At 39.6% G+C, this 24,627-nt stretch overlaps 1 protein-coding gene across 7 annotated transcripts in view; it reads right to left on the reverse strand.

Annotated features, from left to right (window-relative positions):
* Positions 1 to 24,627, reverse strand: part of DOCK9 (dedicator of cytokinesis 9) — a 126,306-nt gene that overhangs the window by 88,668 nt on the left and 13,011 nt on the right. For 4 of the 7 annotated variants that reach the window (XM_082767092.1, XM_082767090.1, XM_082767094.1 and 1 more), the window contains exons 1-2: positions 9,413 to 9,673; positions 1,555 to 1,671 (exon numbers count right to left, since the gene is read on the reverse strand). In XM_082767092.1, the coding sequence (XP_082623218.1) occupies positions 1,555 to 1,671; positions 9,413 to 9,529 (234 nt within the window). In that variant the 5' untranslated portion in view covers positions 9,530 to 9,673. Of the gene's footprint in view, positions 1 to 1,554; positions 1,672 to 9,412; positions 9,674 to 21,664; positions 22,192 to 24,627 lie in introns of those variants that run through there. The other 3 variants (XM_082767095.1, XM_082767096.1, XM_082767091.1) reach the window with 3 other exon arrangements.

A 24,627-nucleotide genomic window follows, 5' to 3' on the forward strand; every position in this document is an offset into this window, starting at 1 on the left:
CCACAGGCAAGCTTCAATCATACAAGCCTGAAGTTAAGAATTGCAGAATAGGCCAGTTGAAACAGCACTTAAACTCTTCAGACATCCCACAGATTATCCTCAGGCATTTTGTTTGAGTGTTCTTGATAGGCTTCTTTCATCTCTATTGGTAATTAGGAGTTGGTTACCAGAATGACCCCTGGTAATTGAGCTCTCTAGTCAACTACATGAGAGCATGCTTAGCAGAAATGTTATTGATTCCTCTTGATCGGCTACAATGGAGAGCCACACTGCAGAAGGGGCTCCAGCCTACTTCCACTTTTCAGTTCCCAAACCAACACCCGGTTATAGGGCATCATCATGAGTGGTCTAGTAGATATACTAGTATTCAAAATGTTCACAGACAGTATGATTTCCTTTCATAATAAGTCTTACTTACAGTCCAAACTTACACACATGGTTGAGGATACATGAAGGCCAAGCAATTCTCTGAATACCTATAGTTTGCTAAAAACAACATTTTTATCTCTGAATAGGCAGGCTACAAGTAAAGCACGAGTAATAATGAAGTACACAGACTATATTAAAAGCAGAGTCCAGCTGCACTCAGGTAAATAGTTTCATAGGCTACAGAATCACTTAAAAAGTCTGTGTAATTTATGGAACTTTATATGCCCTTGTGTAGAAATACACCAACTCATCACAAACTTTCACCATGACAACCACAAGCTTAGCTTCAACTACTTGGCTGAATAAAATACTCAGCTATTCAGGTCGGATTTTAGAAAACAACTCTAAGGTATTCAACTGTAACACAGTCTCTAGAAGTAGTTAATTTAGATGCCTGCATAATTTTAAAAACAGGTAGACACTGACTGCAGGCATGCGTGAGAGACGTTCCTTACTATTTTACACCAGTTACAGTCTCAAAGATGTTTGTGGCTACTCTAACTGGATCTAGAACGAGACACAAAAAAAGAGTATTCAAATACGCTATGTATTTAGGTAAATACAGGAGTTCTGCAGAAATATATTAAGATGAGCACAAATTTCATTTCAGTCTGTCTTAAGTCAGAGCCCTTTATGCAAGGGGTATTTTGCTAAAATCCAGTTTTGTCTAGTGACATACAGCTGAGAATCACAGCTTTCATTTGAACAGATTCTAAGATTCATGCATGCCCTTTACTGCTAAAGAGGAAAACAAAAAGTCAATTTAAAAATTAAAACATGACAAAAAGCAGATCCTTTTTTTTTTTGAACAGACATCACATGATTTCCTGCTCCTTGAAAGGGGTGAAAATATCTAAAAATGACTGATCACCTACTTCAAATGGCAGTAAAATTGCTGAGTTGCAGAAGTAGACTTTATAATCTGAACAGATGAAGAAGCTGTGATATTTCTTCTACTGTAGCCTGACAGAATAGATTGAGCAATGTAAAGGGACTAATGACAATTTTATTTATTTAAGCTAGAGAGAGTTATGAGTGTCATTCCTTTATTATTTAAAAACTACTGCTAAAAATCTGGTTTTAAAAAAGGGAGGGGGGGAAAGGGAGAGGCAGTTATTAAATTACCTGAAAGTCATCATAAGGGAACAGTAGCATTTCACGTAAGGCATCATTCAAAATCTGTGTTTTCCTCTGAACGATGACATTTTCGTAGTCTATTGGTTCTATGAGCTTTGGTTTTGCCTAGAAGAGAAGAGAGAAAAGAAAGAAATTCAGGTATACTGAGGAAAAAATATAACTGTTGGCCACTCTAAGAAGTAACTCTTTAAAATGTTGGCAGAATGAGATTTCATCTTCACCAAAAAATGACAATATTGGAAACGTAAACTTCAAGTCACGCCATATTATGGTATGCCATATACCGTATGGATAAGCACAACTGACATTTACGCAGACAAGCACACTATTTGCATCAGAAAGAAGAAACAAAACTATTTCACAAAACACACTAAGGCAGAGCTTATCAGAACAAACATTTATATATTTACAGCATAAACAGGAAAAAAAAAAACCCTGCTAATCTCTTTAGTAATTACCTTTGCTTAATGCTGCCCAGAGATCTCTGATCTGGGTTCAGCAGGGATTAAAACACAGTCTTAGCTTTGAGCTTTGTTTTAATTCAGGAAAAACCTGCAATAAGGATAGGCTAATTCACATTCCTGCTTCTCTCTATTTTTTTCAGAATTCCCATAGGCCATTTTTCTTCCCCTTAACTGAATGTGTAGCTTTCTTCAGATACTACGCGCTATTCAACGTTTAAAGCACTACACAACAGAGCGTTAGAGCTGGCTGTGCACAACCAGTGAAAAACCTTCATTCACCTCACCAAGCATCCTGTTCAATGGGCACATAGCAAAAGAGATTTATAGAGCGATGAAGAATGCCAAAACCTTTATTTTTTTGAACACGAATCCTCAAGCAACAGAGACTTTTGTCACATTTTTTTCTTTCTCCAACGACTCCAAATTTTGTCTGCTTTGAGCAAATCGAAAAGCAGAAAGGGCAGAAATCCAGTAGAAGACAGGCCTCTATATTGTCACTGGTTAAACTTATAACAACTTTAAATACTTGAGAATATAAATTAGTTTGTAAATATAAGTAATTTTGTGTTACACGATAAAAATAGAGAAAAACTATACAGTAACAGCTGCTGGTAAAGCTTTATCTGTATCTAGGCAATGTAAGGCAGATCAAACTAAAAAACTGAGCTGAAACATTTTTGTATGTCTCAGAAACATTACATTATCTTGAAACTGGGATTTCTTTATGAAATGAACTGTATTCAGGACAAAGACTTTGTTTTCAGGGCTTTTGATGTGACATATTACTATCTTCTAAGTATCGTGACAAGTTTCAGAGCGTGAAGAAGCTTTCAAATTCAAATGAAGTACACGAAACCAGCATTCAGAAGCCAAGACACCCTCTGCTCACTTGCCTCCCACTTCCACTGAGGGTACGAGGTCTCCACCTGCCCAGGCAAGCAAGGTGCCCGCCTGTCAGTCACCGAGCCTGAGCTCAGCGCACTATTAAAAGGTTTAGATGCTGCTAGAGTGCTGTGGCCATGTCGGTCTTGGCGATGTTACTGCTCCTTCTGAAGGGTTTCTCATGAAAAATGATACTTAATATGCTGCATTGGCAGGCTGAGCATCTCTTCCAGGCTGACCAGCCTTTAGGAGAAGCAAAAGTAAATAATCCAAATTAAATAGGGTCCAAGCAACGTATAGGGGATAAAAGAGCACTTTAGCCATGTATACGGTAAATCTTTTTGGTTAGCTGAAGCTTTGGATTCACAACTGGCTTCAATTAATCGAAAGGAGGGCTGCCACCAAAATGACCCTCTCTCCCGTGGCACATTCCTGAGGCTTCTCACACTGGTACCAGCCAACTGAAGTCACATTTTTGAGCCAAATTAGGAGCCGAGCTGGCTTTAGAGGGCTCTTCCCAAGCAGCCAGCTCTCGGGCAGACTGGCTCTGCGGAAGGCTGCTCAGCCGGCGGCACGACCGCTGGTGCCAGCGGGCAGGAGCTGCTGGAACCATTTCAGAAGCGGGGCAGCTTCACATCAAACCAGTGCATAAAACTCTGTCCTAACTAAATGCTGCTGAAGGGGCAGTTTGAATTCTGGTACTTCGTTTCAGTGCAAGTCACAATTTTAAAAGTATCCTTAAAAAAAACAAAAAGGTAACTCAAGACAAATATTTTAATATTCTTAAAATGCAAGTTGAGAGGCTTTTGTAAAGGAAAGAAGAACCAACCATGGCCAATACCATCACAAAGCTCACCATATCAGGTCATCTACATGTACTATCTGAACTCGCAAGCAAACGGATCATGGCATCAAATCCAGTTGACAGCAAGGGAAAGCTTGTCACCTCAACTCGGCAATGGGTTTTCATGTGGAGCTGCCCATGATCGGCTTCTCTTGCTTTTTCTCCCTGGTGCTGAGAAACCACATCCACGTTCCTGCTCATGCTCTTGGGAAGGTGATAGGGGAAGACGAAGAAAGCTAGCTCTGGCTCATTTTATCCTTTTCCTCTCTTGATTCTGATTACTTTTAAAAACAACTAAAATTATTTCATGTACACACACACACACTATCACTTCTGTAGCATGCTGATTCAAAAACCAAAAGCACATACTTCAGCTCCTAAAGGCATCCAGTTTGTTGCAAATTCATGACTATACCCTATAGGCACAAAACGGGTCCACCACAACCTAAAGCTGATAAAGATCCTTAAAAGCAAGTTGGTTTTAGTCATGTTTACTACATGTAAGCATAATGTGAGCAAAGCTAAGTTTCCACTTTACTAGAAGCTTAGAAGAATCCAAAGCTCTCTGGAGCTGATGCCCCAAACATGCATCTCTCCCCTAACTCTGTGGGACACAGGTATAGCTAACAGGACCAGAAAGCCACACCATCTTCTTATTTAATCAGTGAAGTACCCGATTTACAGCAATATCCTTTCTGTAAGGACTCTTGAAGATTTTCCTTCTCCTCGTTTTTCCCAAGCGTTACCCAATTCTTTCTTTGTCACTTGTCAGATTCAAAAGGAAGAGGATGTTTTATCAGTTTAAACCAGATATGAAAAAGAAAACAATAAACAGCACACTGCCTTGGCATTTAGCCAGCCCTACAACATCACAAGGAAGCAGATTCTCTCTCAAGCTCTTTTTCAGAAAAAAAGATTTTTCCGGTGTATTATTGCATGTAATATATATTTTAAAAAAGAAAGCACTATGTACATACAGTGTTATTGAATATGATTTATGAAGCAGCTGACACAGATAAAACTCAGCTTGGTCAAGACTGCATAACCAAGCTTACAGGTACAAAAGCCAATCTCTCAGACAAGACCTAATTTTTCCTATGAATTTGAAGAAATTATATTTTTATCTTAGTCATCTAAGAAAATGCTAAGAGCACGGGGTTTCACGGAGCTCAGCAGTTGACCTAGCCACTGCCGTGTTCGTAGGAAAGCAAAACAGAGGAAGTACCTGCTGTACCACTTAGATTTTGGCAGCGTGTTATAGGCAAGGAAATTCATCAGAAACGAGAAGCATTTGAGAACAGCAGTCCTGACGCCCACATGGTAACTGGTTAGATCTGCTAGAATGTCATTTATGTATTGGGACAAGTAGTGTCAAAAGAGATCAGATAAAAAGCAGGAGCATTAAGATCACCTTCCTACAAAACTCAACCACTCACCTTCCCACAAAAGAAGGGATGATCAAGTTTTTCATAAGTGGGGATTAGTTAGCCTCATGCCATGAAACATAATTATAAAACCTTATTTGCCTTATAAAAACCATATTTAGCATATACTCCTGCACAAGCTTAGTAACAAGTCCCCATAAAGAGAAATAATAAATTACTCAGATTTATCAACTTTAAGCCTAACTTTTCCAATACATTTTATCACAGAGCTTGTTCTTAAATATCATATCACACATTATCCCCTTTCTTACGTATGGTTGATTTTGTGCCTTGAACTTCGGGGCAGTGGGAGGGAATAAGCTTTTGTGGCTGTATGTGAAGACCGCATTACCACTATGCATATAGTTAAGGAACAATATGTTTTCATTGACAAATTCAAAGTTTTTATGCCTCTGGGACCTGAAAGAATGAAATGCATTCTTTAAGTCACCGGTTCTCATGCTTACATAAACAGACCAGGGCTAGAAAGAATCACCCACGCAAGGAAAAAATGGTTATCCAGGCTTTTTTTTGTACCGTGTTTCTTTAAAGAACAGGAATTATGTTTCTATTTTTTCAGTTTAACCAGAAAGCCTGAAAAAATCTTGTTCTATTGTTTACCCAAGACTTAAGGGGGCTGTACCAGAAAGAAGTTCCAACACTCAATGAACACAGCCTAAATTACAAAGCATTGTGCTTTTATTTACAAGAAGTACTTAGCTGACAATCAAGATCCATTTAAACACAAGAACGCTTTTCAGAGCTCAAACATTTTGTCAAGACCTTCTGAATTGCCAATATTTACATCAGGTTTCTAACACTGATGTAGTTCCAGTTATTTGATTTCTAGCCTCTTCTGCAATTTGCTTTATGTTCGGCCACAAAGCAAGCACGCTGCATCCTGGTAAGTTCTCCCACCAGCACAGAAGCTTCTGACAACAGGAACAGGCGTGGGCAGTGCTCTATTAGACAGAAGAACTCACTTTTATGCTTCAAATCTATTTCCAAGCAGAAAGATGCCCTCTGGATGCTCCAGCCTCCCAGAGACATCATCTGGTTTGAAAGCAGCTGCTAACTTCAAACAACTGCCAGAGTGCAACTGGACAGCACGTGTGCTAATTTGGTGACCTGCACAACAGCCACCACAAGAGTCGTTCATCCCAAGGGAGGCTTCAGGGCACCACCTAACCAGGGAATAAGACTGGGTTAAAATCTGTCAGACTTCTGTTTTCTACACACTTCTCATAGAAGCCCAACTTAACTCATCTTGGTGTCGAAAATTATGCAAGACAGCAGAATGATACCTACAGGATCACAGGATGGCTGAGGGTGGAAAAGACCTTGGAGGCTCCAACCCCCTGCTCAAGCCAGGACACCTACAGCAGGTTGCCCAGGGGTATGCATTTTAATATTTTTAAGTACTTCAGTTTTACTTTGCTCCCGTCTCTTAAAAGTTATTCTCCATTTCTCAACATGGAAAATAATCCATTTATTTATTTATTTATTTATTTATTAAGTTTAGAAGATTTTATGAACACAGTTTACTTCTGTTACAGAAGTTTGACCTACCAAGTGGCTTGTCAAGGGGACTAACATTATACAGGGAAATGAAAATAAAACTTTTAACACCACAGTTTCCAAGTAGCAAGCACACTATGGCTCAATGTTGAAACGAGACAATTCAGACAAGTATCTGTGTCTTTATCAAAAAAGCAGTTAGCCCCCTGAAAGCTCTGTTGAGGTGAACCACCGCTTGGATTTTTTCCCCCCCACAGTAACAAAAATAAAGGAGGTGAACCACTAACCTTGATTTAGAGAGTTAGACTTTATTTCAAACAGGAATTCACTTGGGAAATTTGACAGCCTGTTTTATGCAGATGATCAAACAAACAAAAAAAACAACATGGCGATCTTCTCTGACTTTAACGACGATTATGCAAAATTTATTCTCTTTAGCATCCTACTATAAGCAGAATAATTTAATTCAGGCACAGCACTCAATCAAACAGCATAGTTTCAATATCACATAGTGCTCATAGCCCTAAATATTTCGTTTCCTAAGTATTCTGGCAGACTCTTTGTAAACTGCGTTTACTAGACTTGGATACGTATTGAAAAAAAAAAAAAACAAAAAAACAAACCAAAAAAAAAAAACCAGCTGATTCTGTCCAACCATTATAAAGACTACTCAAAAAATTTGTGTTATGTAAATCACATCATGATCACCCAAACAAGAGAAATGCAGCTACACCTGAAAGAATGTTTTAGGCTGCAGCCAACACGAAGTATTCCTAGAGTAAACCAGAAGCCCTGTTCCAAAAGGGACTCTCCAAAAGTGATCTAGTACAATTCTATTGTTTTCTAGCTTAGAAACTTGAAATTCTGCTGTTTACGTTTTGCAACACCAGTTAGCAAGGTATCGGCCTTACTTGTTACTTTACTATACCTCCATGCGAGCACAAAAATACTATGGAAGTAAAAATCTAGTGCACCATCCCAGCCCAATGCAACCAAAATGGACCCAAACACTATTGTTGAATGAAACACACAGCCCTACTTTTTGCTTTCTGTCTAGCAGTTCACACACTGCAAAGTCTCCTTGCACTGTTTCATCTAGTTTTCCTCCAAAAAAAGCAAAAATGGACATCCTGCATTCTCTAATTATATGCCATATATACACTTGTCTATATATGTAACAGATTAAGACAAGATTAGCAACTGAAAGGAAGGCAAGGACATTTTTGTGACACCTATGTGGGACCTAAATGTTCTCCCTTAAAATATTGACCTCTGTTGTAAACGCAACCACTTTATCTAAAAATATCAAACAGGAGGGGAAACACTGGTGGTGTATCAACCCCTGAATATTAAAACCTAGTAGTTCCTAGAAAATTAAAAGGACATACTTCATAAATGGTTATAAGTAAATGCAGCGACCTTTTATACTTTCCCCCCCCCCTTAAAGCACATAGTGATCGACTGCAGTACTGTAAGTATCTGCAGAAACACTAAATATCCTCTCAAGAGTATTCATGGGGGAATAAAAACAGTTCTAAATAAAGTTAAACATTCCAGAGGCAGGAAAGCACACACAAGATTAGCTCATATTGTACTGATGAAAATCTGGACCAGAAATGAGAACACACCCATAGAGAAAAAAACACGTTTCACTAACAATTGCTCTGAACAGAGCGAAACTAAAGAAAACAATGTAAAGAAAGAGAAAAATCTGTCTCGCTAACACACATGTAAGCTCCCAGTTATGTACAGCAACAATTCCCATAAAGCCCCAGATGTGTATTAGTACGTATGCCAATTTTTTTTTTGTTTGAGTCTTAAATGCATAGCAAGGAATTCCAGTGGGGCTGGGGGAGGCACTGCGTGAGGATCACAGCCCCCGCTAACTTCAACCACAGCCGGACAAAGAAGAGGAGACCTTCCTCCTTTTACTCAGCAATTAAGGATGAGATATTGCTACATGAAACAGGGATGATTTATGTAGTTCCTTCTACTGATACGTGTTTAACAGCCCTCCTCTGTTACTTGAAAAGGTTTATTGTCCTAGCCGCAGCGAGTTGGTGGATTCATTACAGCTTGCTGATTATGTTCTCTTGCTGTCCTATTGCCACTCCAACAGAACTAGTGTGTAGCAACAGGAAAAAAAATGATTTTATTTGATCACCTCCCTCACATACAGGAACATCGCCTTTCCCCACACTGGAAGGTAGTGTGAAACTTTAAATCCCTAAACAACGTGCATTGAAGACACTGAAAGATAGATCTTTTGACATAAGTACACCTGAATTTAGACAGTTCTTTGAAAATCTAAGTAAAATTTAACCATTACATGCAGTCTTTAGACAGTTTAAATACATTTGAACTGAAAGGTACACGGAGCAGTTAAAAAAAACATACAGGAGCTGGAATGGATTTTGAAGCGTAAAGTCTTCGCCCTTCATGAGACTACCCTGGACACGACAGACATTGCAAAGCAGCTGGTATGAAAACTAAATTCCAAAGTCACACTTGGAGGGAACTAAAGACTTGGTAAACCAAGGCTGCCAAAATTAATTTATTAATTTAAAAGGCTGAGAACAGACAAAGAACCAAAACCAAATCTGAAATATACCTAAGCAAGCGAGCTGGAGCTTCTCGTTAGCATCAAATTAAGCAGTTTCAGGCAGAACTGGAGTTACTAGAGAGAAGAGAGAGCTTGTTTAAATGATTCTTACCATCACTACTACAGCAGGACTGTCCCCTTCTGCTTCACAAGCACCTGCATCCTTGCGCTGCTGCGGAGACTCTATAACAAGGTCTTTTTTAGGACTTCTGATCGTTCTTGCCTGCATTCTTTGGTTGAAAATACAAAGAACTGCAAAACTGTATGGGTTTTGGCATCAAAATAATTAACATGCCAGGGATCCAGTGAAAACAATAGCTTTCTCCCAGCACAAGCAGCAGAAAGTACAAACTAGTCTAACTTCTCAGCTGCAGTTTGCTAAATCTGTCATGGTGGGAATGCATGACAGACAAAGGCCAGCCCCTAAGCGTGTTGTATTCCTCTAGAGGAGGGGAAAAAAAAGAAAAGGTGGATCCACTGCGATGCCTTAAGGTTATGAATCAAACAGAAGAGAATGTGGGTTTCTAAAGTGGCCACGTAAAACAGCCAAGTTTTTACAGCTCTTATAAAAGATTTGGTATTTTGAAATATTGTTATCATAAAAATTAGTCAGGTTTTGATATATAAACATCTTCTGTACTTCAGAAGGATTTGTTTATATGTACTTTAGAAGATCTTTTTATTTTTTACATTGATATCACTCAGGTACTAATCTTGTTCACTAATCAAGTACTTTCTCTCAGACCAATGCCTCAAACAGATAAACTGAACTTTTTAATTTATTTCATGAATCAGTTGGAAGGAGAGGGTGAGAAGTGTTCTTTTTTATCTTTGTGCTAAATCCATTTTATGAATTTACATTAACATCAAGTTGTCTTACAGTAAAAACCTAACTTCTAAAGACACTAACTCAAAAATAAGAAGGGTACAAACTCCTCTTTACACCTTCAATTTTCAAGTGCTCAGTTCTTCAGGTGAACTACCAGTCTCCCTCAGTCTCTCTACTTGCTCAAGTCACACTCTCTACCTCTGCCGGTTCATTCCTCCCTCTGTGGGACCCTCCAGCATCTCCTCCCCATCTATGACCAAGCACCCTCCAAGAAAACACTGAGAAGACAAAAGCAACAACATCTCTATACATCTTGACTGAAGTCACTTAGAATCACAGAATCATTAAGGTTAGAAGAGACCTCCAAGCTCATCTGGTCCAGCCATCACGCTACCAGTGTCACCCACTGAGCCATGTCCCCAAGCACCACGTCCAACCTCTCCTTGAGCATCCCCAGGGACGGTGACTCCACCACCTCCCTGGGCAACCCGTCCCAGTGCCTGGCTGCTCTTTCTGAGCAGAAATGGCTCCTCATTGCCAGCCTGAACCTCCCCTGGTGCACCTTGAGGCCATTCCCTCTAGTCCTATCACTGGTTGATGAGGCCGACCCCAAGCTCCCTACAACTTCCTCAGCTCTCCAGCCATGAAGAATTGCCAGCCATCACCTGCTGGCTTTGGCTTCCATGTGATTATTTTATTTTTTGACAATGCAAGACACTGGGCTAGGGGTCCTCCCTGTCTTGTGAAGACTTTTCAGAAGCATCTCCTGGCCCCCCAATTCAAAAATTCAAGCCCTTATCAGTATCTTCCACCTTTCCTGGAATACAAACTCAAACCATGCTTCAATCCTGCTTTTGTAAACCAGTGAGGTCTCACACTTTACCACTGCTCAATGACACCATTTAGCAGATACCCACTCACAAACTAAGAGGCAATAATTTTTAATCAGGATCATCATTGTACAACCCTTTAGTGTAGTGCAAAGCAAATTGGTATGCAACTGAGTTGATGATTTTGGTAGTTTTGAAGGTTCCACTAGCTCCCTCAACTACTACTTTTAACGTATGATTGCATGCTAAATTTCTCCTGAAAAAAAAAAAAATAAATAAAAAAAAAAATGTGCTATGAACAGCTTTCTTCAGGTTTTGAGAGAGGTATTTTGGTTTTTCTCTTTACCTCTTTTTTTAACATTGATGAACTACGTACGACCTCCAAATGCAGACCTTGGTGGCTATATTTCCCTGTCAAAAAGACAGCTGAGAGAAAACTCAATTTCCAAGTGAAGCAGGACCCTGATTCAGACTCCCTGTCCACTGGACCAACTAGACAGCTTGGGAAACTAAGCCACTACCTTCATTCACTTCTCACCTCTGCTCCACTTCTTTGCAGCGCTAGTTATCTGACTTCAGTCTAACAGACATGGTCAATCTGACTTGACATCAATTTTTCTTATCCTCTTGTAGAGAGAAATTCACCGTAATCTGAAGAAACCAGATTGAGTTGTGGAGAAGCTCAAATACCCACTTTTTTGGCTAGTATTTTTAAGAAGACATCTTCAGGAGCAGGTTTCTTACCCTTGAGGCCTAACTTCAGATGTTAATATTCCTTTCTCTTTCCCTTCTCCACTGGGAGTCTCCCTGCTCTCACGCCTGCCCAGATAACCTTATTTTGGCTTACTGCAATTGTGAAACTGCATCTGACCAACAGTTTGCCCATCCCATCCACTGTGTAAGTCCATTTGCAATGAGCAAAGAGAAAGAGACAATAAAATGAACCTACTCTTAATCAAGATAATAATGACTCACTGTGCTCCTGTCTTTCTCTCTAGGAAAAAACAATTGAGTTCAATGCATTTACTTTTCAAGCAGCCTTTCTAACACGTAGATGCCCTAGAAAACACCACTTTATGAAGCTTCATTAAGAGTTAAGAGAAGGAAACCAGCAGTTCAGTCAAATTTACAAAAACAGATCTTCCTGTGCAAGTCAAGGTAGACAATAGTTCAAGAACATTCAGCTACACTTGGCTTTTATTTTGCACCAGCTCCTTTTGTTTTCAGAAAACGGAAGCGCACAACAGCTTAGACTAAATTATACCATTACTTGAGGATGCAGCTGCCAAACAGGAATTTGTTTCATTGAGATGGGCTGCAATTATACTTAACTGAAACCAGCAATGCACAGCCTCGTTGTGCGCATAGCACTTGTGAACGCTCGCTGAGAAAGAGTTAAAAATATCATACACTTTAGGCAGTTTCTCTTCTGGTTGATTTAACAATGACTTCTACTTTTGAGCTGCAACAATTGTTTTGTTCTGTTCAGGTACTCCTCTGGAATGGATCTGAGTTACTTGAATTCAGTTTAAGCGTGATTCTCTTTGCCCATCATTCTTCCTATTCTTAAAATAGGAGGAAGGAGAAGAAGAAAGCCAAGAGGCCAACATTTTTATAGAATCAGTTTAAAGATAACCTTTTTTTTTTTTTTCTACCAAATGGTTGATGTAATCTCTAGCCTGTATTTCACTAACACATACGCTATCAGAGGAGGTTGCTTTACTTAACACATGCAAGTACAAAGCAGTACCTACAGAGCTACATCCTGCATGAAACAGACCCTAATTGCTAAAATAGATGTGTTTCCAACACTTACTTCCTCCTGAGGACTTCATGATTGCCTCAGTGATTTAATAAACACATGCACCAAAAAAAAAAAAAAAAAGAAAAAAGAAAAAAGAAAAACCAAGCCATAAAGATGAGATACTGCTTACCTAGCCACCACAGTCAAAAGAAGGTTACATTTTAACAGAGCTATATCAAAAAAATCGCTCAAACCAACTTACGATTCAAAAGTAAAAGATTAAAAACGGGATTTTCAGACACAAAATTTATCACCTCGCTATATGACCTGTAGTTCAAATCATGGAACTGCAACTCACGAAATACAATAACTCATTTTTATGAGACAGTCACCTACCTAAGCAAGGATCAACAGATTCCAGGAAAACAACTTAAGTGGGGAAAAAAAAAAAAAAAAAAACACTTGCTGTGTAAAATTTATTTATCTGCATTTCCAGCATGACTCCCAAAATTGCAGGAAATTAGTAGCTAAGTGGAGACCTACCTGAAAAATAACTCAGATCATTATGGAAACCATACATTTCATCTCTTTAAAAACAGAGTGGCTTGAAGAAATTTTCACGGTTATTACTTCCATTTGCCAAATATTTGGCCCCCTTCTTGCCTCATGTTCCCTTGAGGAATTACCTATGTACTTACAACATGACGTGGGTGAAAGTTCTCCGTATTCCCAGCATATCTCAGTGTTTCATCCAGCAGACTTGCTGCACCAAAGCCAAGCCCCCACATACACCGTTTATTCCTTCAATCACTTTTCCCACCAAGAGCTGACTTCCTAACATGCAATAGCACAAACTGAAGAGTCAGCAGTGAAAAAAACGGGCAGCACGTGAGAATTTCCTCTGAACTTGGATGGAGGAAAGGAGTAAAATCTGAGTCCCTCTTTTGCTCCAAGTCCCATGTACAACCTGCACCAAGATGACTAAGCTCAATGTGGAACAGTGCATTTGGAAGGGACCTGATTCCAGTTCTAATTATCTCTGGTGAGCGGCCAGTATCTGCACTCACGATACCTACCAGGCATCAAACTTGTCTCTGTTACCTGTTCTAGGGAATTAACTGTTGCTTAACTTGCAGCAACAGAGGGCCAAGGGGAAAAGGGGAAGGAATAATCCTCCTTTAGCTTTACTTTGGATATCCTGTACATTTGAAAATAGAAGAATTTGACATCATTTACTAGAACTCCTTATATATCCTCTACCCCTGTAGGGCACTTGAAATTCCCCTGCAGCTTAAAGCATCTCTTAACAGATAACCTTCAAAACTGGGAAGAGGGATGGGCTGCTGGAGGGGTTTTATGCTTTGTTTTCCTGCAGGTTTTTTGTTTTTTTCTTTTCAAGACATCAGTTCATAGGAAAATATGGGCCCACTTAAGCGGAATGACAAGCACTATTAAAAGCCAATACCTCTGGCTCTCATCTGTATCAGTAAGAGATACTCTAGCACTGCTCTCCCCCACTTGGCACCCTGCCTTGCAGCTGTATTAAAGGCAGAACATTTCATGTGTCAGTGGAAGATTCGGTCTTGCAGCGAGATGTATGTGAAAGCTGCCAAGTTTCTTAAGTGACCAACAGATAGGTGCTTGCTCTGGGAAAATATCTTCAGAAATTCAAGAGAACAGCTCAGCTAGTTGATAGCAAATGGAATACAGCACGCAGGTCACCTGGCAGTTCCTTGCTGAGCACATTGCATTCAGATGAACGAGAAAAGGTCACCAAAAACAAAAAAAATCAGTTCAGAAGACTCATTCCTTCTGAGTGAACAGAGTAACAGGCAGTGTAGGTTGGAAAGGACCCTAAGGATCATCTAGTTCCAACTTCGTGAAGGTCAAGGCCACGTGCAAGGTCCCGCACCTGGGCTGGAGCAGTCCCATGAATTCATGAGTGCATGAATCCAGGCTGGGTGTTGAATGGACTGAGAGCAGCCCTAAGGAGGAGGATCTGTAGGTATCGGTGGACAAAAAAAAATTGAGCATAAGCAGGGAATGTGCACTTGCAGCCCAGAAAGCCAACCGTGTCCTGGGCTGCATCAAAAGAAGTGTGCCAGCAGGTCAAGGGAGGCCACGTTAGCTGCCACCAATCACCTCCTTATCGTCCATGTGCCTTAGCAGTTTCCAGGAGGATCTGTTCCTTAAGCCTACAAGGCACAGAGGTGAGACTGAGCAGCCTGTAGTTCCCCAGGTCTCCCTTTTCTCTCTTTTTAAAAACGGGGGTCATGTTTCCCCTCCTCCAGTCAGTGGGAACTCCACCAGACTGCCACATCTCAAATGTCATGGGCATTGGCTCAGCAACTGTATCCGCCAGTTCCCTCAGGACCTTCAGATGCATCTCATCAGGTCCCATGGACTTGTGCACCTCCATGTTCCTTAGGTGATCTCAAATCAGATCCTCTCCTACAGCAAGAAGTTCTTCGTTCTCCCAGTCCCTGCCTTTGCCTTCTGGGGCTTGAGCTATGCAGCTAGAGCTCTTGCTGGTGAAGGCTAAGGAAAAGAAGTAGGAAAAGAAGTTCTTTGCAAGAAGAATCTCACCTTTCTCCATATTCCAGGTAAGCAGGTCTCCTTCAGCAGAGGGCCAACATTTCCCCTAATCTTCTTTTTATCACTGACCTACTTACAGAAGCCTTTCTTGTTGCTCCCAACATCCGTGGCCAGATTCAATCACATCTGGGCTTTAGTTTTCCTAACTTGGTCCCTGGCTGCTCAGGGACTTTCTCTGTTGGGATAACATCGCTCCTGAGTTTGGAAGGTGATCACTGAATTAACTGGCCTTCTTGGGCCCTCTTCCCTCCAAGGCTCTATCTCACAATACTCTACCAAGCATGTCGATGAAGAGACCAAAATCTGCGCTCCTGAAATCCAGACTGGTGAGCTTGCTCTCCACCCTCCTTGCTGCCCTAAGGATCTCGAACCCCACCATTTCACAGTCTCTGCAGCCAAGGCTGCCTTTGACCTTCACATTCTATACTTCATATTTTATTTTTCACATTCTCTACGATATGAATGTCTCTAAGAACATCTCTATCATAAGCAGACTGCGTTGATTACAAGTCTTGTTCATGTCATACTTTTGCATACTGTCATCTATGAAGTATCAACTTCAGGTGCACTTGCCTGACTCACTGGTGACTGATTCACTTCATGCCATCTAAGTAGAAATCCTGTTTTCAGGGAAAACCTGACTGTTCCTTGTGGCCCCACAGGAAAGAAGAAGAAAAAAAGTAAAATTTAGGCAGGATAGGAGACTTCAAGGTTAAAACTGCAACACTGCTATGGGATTTAACTTATTGCTTTGAAATATCTCCATATAACAAGGCATGTACAAGCAGGCAGAGAGTGAGAACAGTATTTGGCTGAAAATGGCTCTTTTCCTACCTGGACAGTAGCTTGCAATTATCAGAAACTAATGCGACAGCACAGACACCAAACCGAAGTGAGTCAAAGCCTCAAGTCAGAACACCTCTCAAACAGAAATGGCTCTGCGCCAAGCAAGCCCAAGGTATGTAGCGGTCTCCCCACTGCATAGTTATCAGTCTTACAAAGGCTTTTTCCAGGAGCTATTTGATCCTTGAGGCAACTGCTAATTCACCTACGCACTTGGGCAGCAGTAAGAGTGCACGTTGGTTTGCCTATAAACTGAAAGACGTTAATTTGTTCCAGGAATGATGTGCTTGGTGAATTTGTACTCCAATTTCCCTTGCTGAGCGGGTAGAGAGATACTAGAGATGGGGATTCAACTATTCTTCAAAAAGAAAATCTAAAAGTTAAAAATTCTACAAGAACCATCAGGAGATTTAGCCAAAATTACTAGTCAACTCTCGGTTGACTTACAGATACCAGGTTTTTATTACCCAAAGCATTAAGATGAAGGGAGATGGAAAATGCTCTCATCCAAGTGACACAAAAAAAGCTATGGAACAACTGGATACTGTACTTGGACCTGTCAGCTCCTTCCGTATTAAGAGGTCTAATGAGATCTAATGCTCTGGTTGCTGATGGATAAAAGCCACTTTTCATACAGTTGCAAGTTCAAGCAAGTTATGAGAGTGATCTAAGAGTAAGCCACACGAATTACCTGCCCACCATTAGAGAATTGCTGCATGAGCTGTTTGTTTAAGCACATTAAAAAAATATTGCACTTACTCAGCAGTCTGACTTCCTAGATCCTTCCCCTTCCTAAATTTCTACTTCGTTTCTATTGGACTTTTTTGAGGACATCATACATTAAATCAATAGTTTTTTTTTTGTTTTTTTTTTTTTTAATCAAATTTACTTCATTTAATATTATTCTGAAGTCAAAATATTTGCAACCGGCTACTGAGGAGTCGTTTCCAGAATGATACGGCTCTGTGCTGTCATTAATCTTCTGCTATGCGGACTTTGGTATATCTCAAAGCTGTCTCAGTTTATTAAAAACCAAATGACTCATGAGTAGCACAGAACGAGCAGTCACACAAAAATTCGATAACGCTAATAGTGACATTGATGTAAAAGTCAACAGGTTACATGGACCAAGAAACTGCAGTTACTAAAACACAAGGTTGGTAGTTCTGTTTCCAGCAGATATCTAAATCTATCCTATTAAAAGTTGGATTCACACTTTTTCAAAATGCCCTGCATTTCCTGGAAATTTTGTAAGCACAAATTAAACATCAGTTATTCAAATTAAGGATATTTTCCGCATCGTGGTGTCAAAGAAAATGACATATGATTAGGCTACATCTTACACACACTCCAGTTACTAAACTACCTGAAATACAGCTAACTAACTACAATTTTATAATATTTAATGAAACATCCAACTTGAGTGAGAAATAAAAAGTGAATTGAGCAAAAAACACTTCAATCAAGTAAAGAAAAAAGCAACTTTTTTATTTATTTTACTTTTCAGATACATATATATTTAAAAAGTCACTCTTCTTCAGCTCTATCTTCAGAATTATCTATCTCCTCCACCAGTGCTGCTAGTGCAGCCAACTAGCCTCTTCAAGCACTGAAGAAGTTGGAGTTCTGCTAATTTTTGACTTTTTAAATCTTGTTGGTTTTCTAGTCACCACGCCACCATTTTCCCTTGCTTATTTTCCATCTTCGTCCACTATGTGCAACAGCAGTTCAGTCCCTAAACAGTACAGTAACATTTTGCTCCTAGGTATTTGTTGGTTATACTATGATTACAAATAAAATTCAATCTGAATGTAAGAATAAAGGTCATGGGAAAAAAAAGTCTAACCTGAAAATACTTCAACACAACAGAAGTAACATGTAATATCAAGCTGAGAACAGAATTTGAAAAAATAGGAAAATCAAAACTAAATTACTTCAAACATACACGCTAGCATTTTGAAACTGTATAGAATCACAGTTCTTGTTTTTGTTGGTGTTTATTTTATTTTTTTAATTGTTTACCACAGAATCATTTAGGTTGGAAAAGACCTTCTAGATCATCAAATCCAGCCCTCAACCTGACCTACCGCGTACCATCACTAAAGTATGTCCCTTAGTGCCACATCCCCTCATCTCTTAAATACCTCCAGGGATGGGGACTCCTCCATCTCCCCGGACAGCCCATTCCAATGCAGATCACCCCGAGAAGAAATTCTTCCAAATATCCACTCTAAACCTCCCCTGGTGCAATTTGAGGCCCTCTCCTTGTGTTCTAGCACTTGTCACCTGAAAAAGACTGACAACCTTCTTTTCGGTAGTTGTAGAGAGTGATGAAGTCTCCCCTCAGCCTCCTCTTTTCCGGACTAAAGAGCCCCAGCTCCCTCAGCTGCTCCTTGGAAGTCTTATACTCCTCATCTCACTGTAAAAGTACGCAAAATTAGAATGTTTTCTCAATATTTACCCAAACAAATTTACCCCAAGAGGACATCTGAGGAAAACATATTTCCACTAATTTTGATGCCATTTTTAACAACACTTTAAACTATATCTTTCATTAAAATATTGATTTATCCCTAAATGAACCTGGAGACCCTAAGAAATCCCATAAACCCCGTATTATAGAACAAGTTAAAGTGTATACAACAAGCTAAAAATGTTCCTATACCAAAGATACAGTATTTACATTGCAGGTTTGAATAACATCAAATGAATAGAAATAAATTACTTTCCTGAGAAGGACATTCTCACCCAGCCCTCATTTCATCTTTGATTTCCTTCAAGCAATCAAAAGAGCAGACATGCTTAGGAGAAAACATTAATTCAATTTAGTAAGAGTTCAGATAGAGCCTCCTGACCTCTGGATTATAGGTTAAATAGGAAAAACAAAACCATACAGTGTATGCTGAGTCAACTACTGCTGCCTCCTTATTTGTTCGCAGAACAGGAGTTTTTTCCTCCTGGGAGAAATACTTCCTGAGTGCTTTCTGTTCACAGGAAATTTTCACAGGTTTTCAACACTGGTTTTGCAGAAGAACAAATGTGTTCTATTAAAGAACTCCCTGAAATTCACTGGTGTTTTGACAACAGCTGTGAATCAGGAGATATTTGATCCAAAATAGCTAAATACCTCAGGATAGCAGCAACAGCCAAAGAGGCAGAGTTCAGAAACTGCGGCTAGAATACATGCTACAGCACAGACAAACAAATAAATAGGTGAAGCAATACACCCACACACGCATCTGTCGCAACAACCAAAATAAAGGAAAAGCCAGGAAGGTGACGTGCACTGCCGCTCTCTTTTTGTCTTGGGCATCCAAGTTCTCTTCAAGGAGGAGGATTCCTGTTGTCTTCACCTCCTTGCATGGCTTCTTAGAGAGAAGTGAGGCCATTTCTATTCCTGAAAACCACTCTTTAGAGGAGGAAGAACTGGCCAAATTAGCTTTTAATAGCAAACAGCAGAGGAAAAAAAAAAAAAAAAAGAAAACAAACATTTAGAGCTTATGAGCATAAAGTAACTTGTCACTAATGCCAAGATTGCAGTATCCTTCCCCCGCTTCAGAGAATCCTGCTTTCCACCCTTAAGGGGTAGATCAGTAGCAACACTATGCCAGCCTCAAAGTCCCCAGAAGCCACAGCCAACACCAGCTGGTGACCTGTCAGTGAAGTGCCAGTTTCTCCCTCGTAAACTCAAATTTTTGCCCTTATAGACTACAGTAGTCCGGTACAATGAGCAAGAAGTCATTCTGACCCCCCTCTATTGTAATAATTTTCAGTACTAGCCTTCAAGTATTTATTCCAGGTAGAAAAATATCTTGATCCAATACTTTCAGTTAAACCAGGGTGACAAAGCCATACAGGAAAATATAAATAAATAAATACACAGTATTGTTAATCAAAAGCATTCAGAATTTTCAGAGTAGAAAAAAAGCCAAATCGACAGATCTGGCTCTTGAGTTGCAGATGGAAGTCTAAATATATTTTGTGCTTGATCTTGCCAGTTTGCAATCCTATTCTGTAGACCTAAATTAAACAGGACTTATTCCTGGAAAAATACCACATGAAACAAAGATGAAGTTATATAATTCAAATAATTTTCACTCCAACCTCTGAGTTACAGTAATATATATTTAATATTTCTCTATTCGCTCATCTATTTGTATCATGTAAGGCCAGTAAAGACTCTGGGTCTTAAAATCAAAGGACTGTAGAAGTTATTAAGTGTTCAGGGTCTAGAGTTTAACCAAAGTCTAATAAGCATCTGTACGAGGCTGACTTTAAGATGTTTCACAGTGTAAAAAGGTTTCTAATACCTAGAGGAAGCCATTTTACTTTTAATAGCAACCAATATTAAGAATTTATAAAATGCAATACTACCACAAAATGTAACATGCATACTGCAAGTTCAGATGCTTTCCTGGAAACTTAGTAATGTGTATGTATGCATGCACACGTATATCCGCACATGTATGTATTCTATACATGTATTCTTTCCTGCAAATTTCCTGGTGTGTGTATGCACACAGGTAGCTACATCCACATATGTTCTCCTCATATTTGTATTCAGCAAGAAAAGACCTGACCAGCATAAAGGCAACAGAGCTTTGTGAAATTCCTGAAGGCTTTCCTTTTCCAGAACTGCAATTGCACAGCAGGGGCATGCCAGCAGGCACTACACCCTTGTCAAAATCCGTCCAGATATTTCAATGTACCACACCCCTCTCGTTCCAACTATCTCGTCCATGACAAAGCAACTAACAAGTAACCCCAAATTACTTAATATAAATATGTAAATCCTTAATTCACCCAGCTCTGAAGCAAGTGGTGCACATTAGCTATCGCAATTCCACCCCCTCAAGCCTAAATGCAATCCATGACGCACATATGCATCATTAACCTGGGGGGTACAAGAAGACAGGCTCACTCAAACCTGTTTTCTTTGCATCAAGCAACACCTAAAAAAGCCTCTGCGAGCAAAACAGCTTCAGGAAACTGTTACTGCTTGCTTTAACCATTTTTTTCCTTCTAGAATGCTCCTGCATCTATTTCGGTAACTCAAATGGAATCAGAATACTTTCTGGAAGAAAAAACAAAGTATTCAGATCCATCTGAAAAAAATAAACCTTAAATCCTGGGTTAGTGTTTTCCCAACAATGCATTCCTCAGTTTTCCCAAATAACAATCATCTGTACTTCATTTGAAGTGTCAAATACATTCCAAGAGCACCTTAAAGAGATCTAACAGCAGACAACCTTCTGTAACAAGCTTGTTTATGGACTGCAGATCCTTTAGAGCTATTAATACAAATTTAAGTGATATAATAACTACGAAGCCTAAGCTCTGACATTACAGCTCCATGCATACATGTCACATACATGCACTAACATGCTACAGTAGCAAGGCAAGGTATAGCTAGTCCACACACAGCAGATACTAAATAAACAATTTAAATAAACAAGGTATCCTGATTCTGGTTTAGATTTTAATTAGCAGGTAAAAATATTACTGAAGCAAGTTGATATTTACCAGGGATGAATGAACCAATATTCCTGAATCTTCATTTGGCAGGCTGAATGCTGTATATTCAAGGGCATTGTTTTCCCCTTGCAGTTTGCAAATATAGCCACAGTTTCTCTCAAAAACTGTCCGGATGCCTTTAAAGAGAACCACGCTTGTAGTGCAACCCATTCCAAATCTGTCCAATTTTGCATTTCTAGCAGCCCTGATTGCATTTGCAGGATGTCTTCTTCCCTTGCTCGGCTCGAATGATTTTCCTGTGCTTCACAGAAATTTTTCTTTGTACGGTCTTCATTACGTCCGACATTTAGTATGTTCCTCAACTAGAAACCATCAGCTACTGAAATGTAATCCTATTTGTTTAAGCCAAACACTGCCAAAAATCCAGCCGCAGAAGACAAAAATCAGAGGGCGATGAAAAGCAAGGGATACCTCAGCTGTAGGAGATAAGAGGCTTTCAGCATGTGCCGTACTCCACAAGAGAGATGAAAAGGTATTCCAGAGGGTCTGGGAAACAGCTCCCGTGTTTCAAAGATCCTCAGAACATAATCGAAGATGAAAGGAAACTGCAAAGATACTGCTGCAGTTTCTGCTGCCAGCCACAAAGAATCCTCATCTGCTGCAAGAAAGCACTCTCCCAGAATGCCTAGCACGGAGTTCGTACTAGCAAACATTTCTTTGCTTGACCTATATGTGCTTTTTAGTGCTTAAAGCAAAAAAATCCAAAAGCAACAGCTCAAAACAAGGGGAAATTTAGTAAATGATGCTGCCATGGGAAAAAAAAAAAAAAAAAAAAAACAACACGTTGCATAAATCTACTTCAATCAACTGTTTATGTTATCAGCATGCTGTTATCAGCTCAGGCAAACCACGAGAGAGCTGGAAGCTGACAACTGTCTGCACTTCTTCCCTTCTCCCTTACAGACAGAAGTAACCACTTGGAAAAATGAGTTCCAGAACTGATGATGTACTCCCTTAAAAAAAAAAAAAAATCACAGCTCTTTTTTCCCCCCCATACATTTCTTAGTTGTACAGTGAATCACATCCACATTGATTGATTTTATCGCTACAGGATAGTAAGATCTACTGTACTGGTATCTGTCACACAAGTATGTAAACTTCTGTAATTGACACTGAGAAACTGTGATTTCTGATTGTTTTTAATCATCTTTTGGAGAAACAACTTGATTTAAAAGGCAAGGGATTTGTAAAAACTAATTGCCCCAAACATGACATTATCAATCACTGTCAGAGATCACAGCTTAGCTTTATATTCCTGCTAAACTGATCCACCACAGAAAGCACTAAGAGGTATTTACTTAACGAATTATAAAACTGGATGAAACACTGAATTTAGGAACTCAAATTTGTTGCAATGCAGGTAAAAAAACAAAAAACAAACAAACAAAAAAAACTCTTAATTAAAAGGACTTCAGGGATGCATGAAGGCAGGGATGGGAAGAGATAAATGATGCAGATTTGCCCCCATACAAATTAACTTGAGGAGATACTTGGATGCTACAATGAGTGATTCAGTAAAAATATGCAAGATTTATTAGCACTTTTCCCTAACATTTGGCTAGCTAATGCATCTCAGTAGTATATTTCTAAGTTAAATACAGTAAAATAATATGCAGACACATTGATTAAAAAGAGGGGAAAAAAAATCAATACTTGACAGTGATCCAAGTAGTTCCTTCCAGTCCCATATTCTCAAGGGCAGCAGTCAGCATGTTCCACATGTCGTAAGAAATGCAAACCGTGTTAAGGCAGTTTTGTTAAGAAATACCTTAAATTTTACTCTGAAGACAATGATACTTCATATGTAAGCAAGAACCTTGCGTAGGGATGTCCCTGTACCTTCTTCTGTCTCTGTACCTACCCCACCCTCTTCAAAGCCAAGAATCGAAGCAGTGATGGAAATGCCGGGCTCCATTCATAAAGTTTGGACAAAGACCTGCTTGCAAACGTGGGAGAAAAGAGTTGTGGGAATTAGCAGGGTATTTCTGGGGGTGCCTTCTGTGAAGCTAACTGTTTCTACTGCAGAAGCCCACTGCATTTCATCTAGAATGTAGGATTACAGAGACCTGACAAAGTTCAGAACACAAACATGGTATCAGAGCTTGACAGATAACTAGAAGAAAGCACTGTTGAGGTGGTTGCTCTACGAAGTTTCAGAGACTTCATATTTGGAAATGTTACTAGAAAATGGTAGAAAAAACAGCTTGTGCCTTAAGAAAATATGAGAAAAGTCTGTTTACAGCAATTTACCGTGCCTTAGGTAGTTCCTTCAAATACCTAGAAAATGACCTCACTTTTAAAGCACCAGGTAGGATGTGGAAAAACAGGAAAACAAAAAGATTTCATTTGGAAAGATAAACAGATGATAGAACCATAGAATAACTCAGGCTGGAAGTGGCCTCGGGAGGTGTTCTAATTCAAAACTGATTAAGAGCAAATTTAATTTTGACTACATCTTGAATGAATGTAGCATCATGTTCCTATAGTTATTTTAGGAAAGACAATTGAAACTTGAATCAATACAGCGGTAGTAACAATGGCAAGCAATGAAAAGGTTTCCAAATTGAGCTTGAAAAGGAGACAAATATGGGGTCATGAAGGGTGGGAAGAACCCAAAGGAAGGAGCAGCTTGACCATGTGCTTAAATATTAATACCATGAGAAATCTGAATAGTATGCAACATAAAGCAGACTGCCAACAAGCTGACTTTTTCTTAAGATATGAATTTGGTGCAAAGTGGAGGCTTCCAGCTTTGCTAAGGAAATTCCTGCAATTGTACTGAGCACAAAAAGCAGCGAACATCCAGACAGAAATGTGACAACTGGAATACTATCGACTACAGAATTACATCTCGAAGTGAAACGGGAGGCTGGAAAAGTTTTTGGAAAGCTCTGACAGAGCCCTTCTCTACCAACTGAAGAGAGCTAAAGGGCAAGCTTAAGGTAGGTAAA

Source organism: Aythya marila (assembly GCF_965140915.1).
Source record: "Aythya marila genome assembly, chromosome: 1".
NCBI classification, from domain to species: Eukaryota; Metazoa; Chordata; class Aves; order Anseriformes; family Anatidae; genus Aythya; species Aythya marila.